The sequence below is a fragment of the Micropterus dolomieu genome, linkage group LG20 (genome assembly GCF_021292245.1).
Source record: "Micropterus dolomieu isolate WLL.071019.BEF.003 ecotype Adirondacks linkage group LG20, ASM2129224v1, whole genome shotgun sequence".
Taxonomy (NCBI): Eukaryota; Metazoa; Chordata; class Actinopteri; order Centrarchiformes; family Centrarchidae; genus Micropterus; species Micropterus dolomieu.
In genome coordinates, this window is record NC_060169.1 from 1,671,829 (window position 1) to 1,678,194 (window position 6,366).

Consider the following 6,366-nt stretch of genomic DNA (forward strand, 5'->3'; position numbering starts at 1 on the left):
GAAGCACGTGCTCTGGTTGTAGCTATGTGTTAAAGGAAAAGGCGGGAAAAGAAGGAGCCAATGAGAGTTATTGATTACTGAGAGAAAGGATCAATAAATTAGGGCTCTCTGTGGAAACAGCTGTTGATATAAACAGCCAATAATCACGGTCAGATCAGTGAGATCAGCTTATTTTCAAACCTCCACACATCACAGCCTAAATCTGGAACCCGGAAACATTTTCAGGACTAAACACTTTCTGCACAAACACAAAATTTCTGCACCAGTTTAAGGTGGAAATTTGGGCAAAACAGAGGTGGCAAAAATCTAACAACATATATAAACAGTATGTTTAGTGGTTTTTGATCTGGACCTGGTCCGAGGTGGTATCGCCTTTTATTTGCATTTTCACAAACCAAATAAAGGTTTCACAAATCTGAAACAGTGTTTTTAAAGAAACTTTAGCCTCTCTGCGTCAATCTAGTCCAGATTTGACAGCTCTCTGTGGTTTTTGATCTGGACCTGGTCCAAGGTGGTCTACATGCAAAAATATATCTATATATATATGATTTTTTAATTTTCACAAATAGAATAAAGGTTCAAATCTGAAACTGTGTTTTTAAAGAAACTTTAGCCTCTCTGCGTCAATCTAGTCCAGATTTGACAGCTCTCTGTGGTTTTTGATCTGGACCTGGACCTGGTCTACATGCAAATATATATATATATATATATATATATATATATATATAAATCATTTCTTAATTTTCACAAATAGAATAAAGGAAACTGTGATTTAAAGAAAGCCTTTAGCCTCTTGCATTAGTTGGTGTCAAAAAGCCATTTTACTGGTTATTAATGAACAACTAGTAACAAAAGAAAGTTACTAGTTAGAAGAAAAATGTTTTAGAATAGATACTAGTAAGTATTGAACTGGTATCAGGAGTATGTAAATAATAGATTCTAGTAAAATGGAAATGGTTCTTAGTAACTATTCATATAGTTACTAATAAATAAGCACTAGTAGCTTTTAAATAACGAGTAGTACGTTTTAAGGAATAAAAAATTGCCAAACACATTCTTCTTTTTGAGAACCACATTTAAAATATCTGTATTTAAATGTTCATGTTTATGTTATTTTTAAAAAAGCAGCTTATTTTTAAAACTCTCAAATATTGATGTAAAGAAAGACAAAGTCAGATCAGCTGTCACCTTCTTTCTTCTTCTCTGTTTTCAGGCCACCGCCATGTCAGTGGACTGTCTGGGCTCTCACGCCGTGCTGTCCGGGTAAGTTCACTTCACAAGGCATTGTTGGATTCCAGGCGATGGGAAGTCATTTAATGCAGATTAGGTGATTTTGTGAGACAGTGACTTGGTGGCGAGACAGGAATTTCAGGGTTTACCTGAAGTGGAGAAGATCTTTTTTGAAGTTTCCTTCTTTCTCAGGCGGCGTTTCCTGTACATGGTGAACCTGGAGGCTCCGTCTGAGCCTCCCAGGAAGATCGGCCGACAGAGTAAATGGGACGTGGGGACGGTCCAGTGGAATCCCCACAGGTCAGAGTCCCACGTCTTCGCTGCCTCGGTGAGTTCTGCTGCTGATGAACATGAACATGAAGGGATTGAAAGAAAATCTCTGCTCTGAAATAAACCGTGTTGTTTTCAGAGTAACCAGCGTGTGGATCTGTACTCGTGGAGGGACGGCTGTGGAGAAGTGCACACCTCCCTGCAGGGACACACCCGGGTCATCAGGTAACAATCAAACGCACCTCGGCAGGTTAACCAGCACTCAGTGTGACGCGTTCGTGGACTCAGTGTGACGCGTTCGTGGACTCAGTGTGACGCGTTCATGGACTCAGTGTGACGCGTTCACAGTGTGACGCGTTCATGGACTCAGTGTGACGCGTTCATGGACTCAGTGTGACGCGTTCGTGGACTCAGTGTGTTGAGTTAGTGGACTCAGTGTGACGCGTTCGTGGACTCAGTGTGACGCGTTCGTGGACTCAGTGTGACGCGTTCGTGGACTCAGTGTGTTGAGTTAGTGGACTCAGCGTGGTGCGTTCGTGGACTCGCTGTGGTGCGTTCATGGACTCGCTGTGTTGGGTTCGTGAACTCGCTGTGTTGCGTTCGTGAACTCGCTGTGTTGCGTTCGTGAACTCGCTGTGTTGGGTTCGTGGACTCAGCGTGGTGCGTTCGTGAACTCGCTGTGTTGGGTTCGTGGACTCAGCGTGGTGCTTTCGTGGACTCAGCGTGGTGCGTTCGTGGACTCAGCGTGGTGCGTTCGTGGACTCGCTGTGTTGAGTTTGTGGACTCAGCGTGGTGCGTTCGTGGACTCGCTGTGTTGGGTTCATGGACTCAGTGTGACGCGTTCATGGACTCAGTGTGGTGCGTTCATGGACTGACTGTGGTGTGTTGGTGTCCTCAGTGATCTGGACTGGTCCTGGTTTGAGCCGGAGCTCCTGGTCACCAGCTCAGTGGACACCTACATCTACATCTGGGACACCAGGTCAGAGAAAACGATTCATCAGAAACATGTAGTGGAGAAAACAGTCTGACCACGAGGTCCTTTCTTTAGCTGTTCAGGAGCTTCATCAGCAGATGGATCTGAGCAGTTTCCCGCCTAAACACTTTCTCTGTTTGGCTCCACAGAGACACTCGGAAACCCACGGTGGCGTTGTCTGCTGTTGGTGAGTATTTAAAGGACCCGGTGATTGTTTCAGGTTTCAGACGGACCTCCGGTCCTCCTGGCCCGCGCTGGGTTCACTACGTTTCTATAATCACATCTTTGAACGATTTTCAGCAACAAACGTGGCTGTTCAGATTTCAGAGTGTCCTTGAATGCACCATCGGGGACTGCTTGATGTGTTACTGCCTGAAAATAATGCAACTTTGACAAATAAAGAAAGGAAACAGAAGCAATGGATGAAGTTTTACCTGTTACCTTTTTTAAAATGTATTCTTCCAAATTTATTAAAGACATCTTATTTTTTACCGTCCACTTGAGCGCCGGGAAGTTGATCTTTTCTGCACCACCTTCCCCTGAATGAGGCGTTTGGATGTAGTGAATCTTTCTTTGTTAATCTACAAACTGAGGGTTGATCAGGACAATAAAGTGAACTTCATGACGGCAGTTTAAGAGCTAAAACAGGCTGAAGTTATTTCTGCCTCTTGAGTTTATTCTCTTCTTTGCATCCCGTCACTCTCTCGTGTCCAGCCGGGGCATCTCAGGTGAAGTGGAACAGGAAGAACCAGTACCTGCTGGCGTCCAGTCACGACGGAGACGTACGGATCTGGGATAAAAGAGTGAGCGGACTGATCACGTTTTTGGAGCCACCGTGAGCCGGATGTGAGCACCAGTGGTGTAAATCTCTGTGTGATTTTTATTTTCTGAACAGAAGCCGAACACGGCGGCGGAGTACGTGGCGGCTCACCTGTCCAAGATCCACGGCCTCGACTGGCACCCGGACAACGAGTTCATCCTGGCCACGTCGAGCCAGGACAACTCCGTGAGGGTGAGAATAACGAGCAGACTCAAACGCAACGCCGATGCTGTCTTTGTTGTTCAGACTGTGCTAAACCATCTTAGCGGAGTCTCTGTGCAAAAATCACATTATACTCATTTAAATTTGCCCCCTACTCTACGCCGTCACCTACGCTTAAGCTTCTTTCTCTTCACATGTTTATTTACAGCTTTATATGTTGAGATATCTGTCTGACCGTTCTGTCTATCATAACAGGCTGTATATTAACTTATTGGGAGAAAAGTAGTAGTTACATTAAGCGGCCCCATAGAGCCAAAACGGCATGATTATTAACTTGATTACTGATTCTGGGTCACTAATGATTCTGGGTCACCACTGATTATTAAAACCTGGGCACTGTTTTCATATTTGTTGGCGTCGAAATGACTCGTTGACTCGTGGGAGAAGAAGCAGCTTTGAATCCAGCAGCTGAACCAGCTGAGCCCAGGTGATCTCAGTCTGTGTCACCAGAGTTTCACTCCTCTGTTGTCTCCCTCGTTAGTTTTGGGATTACCGACAGCCCCGGAAGTATCTGAACATCCTGTCCTGTCAAGTGCCTGTGTGGAAGGCCAGGTACACGGTGAGTATCAAACTCTATCGATCCCTCCAGAGACGCAAATAAAAAGAGTGTTTAGATAAAATATTTCAGTTAGAAAGCGGCGTGCAGACCCAGTGTACACACATCTGGTCTGTAACCTTGTTTCTAATAAACCAGATCCTGGTAGGAGCACTGAACGCTGCAGGTTCCGGTTACACATGATGTGTGATAAGATTATCGCTGTTTCAGAGGTCAAACGTGTTTCCTGTTTGTGTGTCGTCAGCCGTTCTCCAACGGTCTGGTCACAGTGATGGTTCCTCAGCTGAGGAGAGAGAACAGCCTGTTGCTGTGGAGCACGCTCGACCTCAACAGTCCCGTCCACGCCTTCGTTGGACACGACGACGTGGTGCTCGAGTTCCAGTGGAGACCGCAGAAAGAAGGTGACCAATCACACGCTGAGATTCAGGAGAGTTCACACGCGCACAGGGCAGCCTCCAGTTCTGTGAAAATCCGACAGACTTGGAGTTTTATTTTGATGGAGAGAGGCTAACAGTTTCCCTCCGCCTCCAGTCTTTGTGCTAAGCTAGGCTAATCTCCGTATTGGACACAGAGAGTTGAACCTTTTTTTGACACAACCGACATCAGAACTCTTCAAATTCTGCACAAAGTGGCTTCAATGTGTTATTTTTTGAATTACAACGCTGCCTTTTTCTTTCTGATACGAACACCTACCACAGCCTGTCAGGGCCAATGTAGATTTAAAATAATCTGTCAGACGTTATTAGGGCTGCTGTTATTTAGGATGTTATATCGGCCTCGCAATGCCACGGCAGTGCAGACGAAGAGGTGGAGCTTTCAGGTGTCACATCTTTAAATGCTCTTTGAACAGAAAGAAGTGTCTCACGATGCTGGTTAGTGAAAGAAGCTGTGAGGGCTGCTGTTATTAACATCTGCGTAACTGCTTTTAATTGTACAGAGCCTTTAATAACTCAAGCACATCTGAAAAATAGTTTTCTATCGCAGGTGTACAACTTGAATCACTCAGAGTTATTTCTCAGAATATTCCGCCCCTCCTCGGGTCTGTACACAATGTTCCCAACACGCCGTCGCAGGGACCAGTCTGTGTTCATATCCTGAGCTCTGCTTTTTGCCTCCTCCTGACGTCGTCTCACAGGATTAGATGCGTTCATAACGACAAAGTTCTCCTGTGATGATTCGGGTCAGCAGCTTGTATCAGATTGTTATTGTGGATACGCAGTGTTTACTGACAGATACGCAGTGTTTACTGACAGATACGCAGTGTCGACATATTTAATTACTGAAGTACTGCAGTAGAACAAGTATTGTCATATCGGTGTTTGTTCATATCTCTGATGATGTAATTTTGTGCAGGAAGTGCAGTTTAAGTGTTGGAGGTGAATGAAGCTGTTTGTTTGTCTTGTTGTTGTTGTTTGTTGACTGCAGGGTCTAAGGATTACCAGCTGGTCACGTGGTCCAGAGACCAGACTCTGAGGATATGGAGGGTGGATCCTCAGCTGCAGAAGGTCAGTGTGCTGCCTCAGAGAGGCAGGGGCCAGGGGCCTGTACCACCTGGAACACTTTTGAGTGTGTTAAATAAATTAATCTTATTTTTAATGTCAGGTGGAACGACCACTTATTCAGTGCCCGAGTCTTTTAATGCGGAAACGCCGCCACAACGCCGGCTGATATTTTCACACAGCTCATAAGAACACATCAGATCAACGCATTATTACAGACTACGCCTGTTCGTTTAGGCAGTCACGCTGTCCCCCTGCATGTGCAGCCGCGCTACTTAGACCAGGTCGTATTTCTGTAGTGTTACAGTTTGCTCTTGACGCTCTGCTGCCAGTGGACTTGTCCATGTCTGTGATTGGATCATCTGCTGCTAACTCCGCCTCTTTTATGGGAACACGCTCACAGCTGGATCAGGAATCAGAATCAGAAATACTTTTATTGATCCCCGAAGGGAAATTCTTTTGTCACAATGGCACACTTTAAGCTAGATAGATAAAGAGAATATAAATATAAGAGAATAAATATAAAATGTAAAGACGAATATAAAGGAGTGTGAGTATGTACAATATTTACATTATTAAGAATTATGGCGAACCAAAAGGTCCTAGTGAATAAATAGCAGCAGAGAATATTGCACATTAATTATTCGACAGGTAATATTGGACAGAAAATAGATAATGAGGTCTAGTTTAATAACTAAGTGTCAGACACTTAGAGGGAGGAGTTATAAAGTTTGACGGCCACAGCAGGAATGACTTCCTGTGGCGCTCTGTGGTGCATTTTGGGGGGACGAGTCTG

General features: G+C 44.8%; 2 protein-coding genes across 3 annotated transcripts in view; one reads left to right on the forward strand and one right to left on the reverse strand.

Annotated features, from left to right (window-relative positions):
• LOC123958552 (RNA-binding protein NOB1-like) overlaps nucleotides 1-6,366 on the reverse strand; it is a 13,525-nt gene that overhangs the window by 2,400 nt on the left and 4,759 nt on the right. The gene's annotated exons all lie outside the window — the stretch shown is intronic.
• wdr59 (WD repeat domain 59) overlaps nucleotides 1-6,366 on the forward strand; it is a 17,879-nt gene that overhangs the window by 1,348 nt on the left and 10,165 nt on the right. For both annotated transcript variants that reach the window (XM_046031946.1, XM_046031945.1), the window contains exons 3-12: nucleotides 1,214-1,263; nucleotides 1,423-1,558; nucleotides 1,640-1,725; nucleotides 2,399-2,479; nucleotides 2,623-2,660; nucleotides 3,188-3,276; nucleotides 3,369-3,485; nucleotides 3,997-4,074; nucleotides 4,316-4,472; nucleotides 5,497-5,576. In XM_046031946.1, the coding sequence (XP_045887902.1) occupies nucleotides 1,214-1,263; nucleotides 1,423-1,558; nucleotides 1,640-1,725; nucleotides 2,399-2,479; nucleotides 2,623-2,660; nucleotides 3,188-3,276; nucleotides 3,369-3,485; nucleotides 3,997-4,074; nucleotides 4,316-4,472; nucleotides 5,497-5,576 (912 nt within the window). The remainder of the gene's footprint in view (nucleotides 1-1,213; nucleotides 1,264-1,422; nucleotides 1,559-1,639; nucleotides 1,726-2,398; nucleotides 2,480-2,622; nucleotides 2,661-3,187; nucleotides 3,277-3,368; nucleotides 3,486-3,996; nucleotides 4,075-4,315; nucleotides 4,473-5,496; nucleotides 5,577-6,366) is intronic.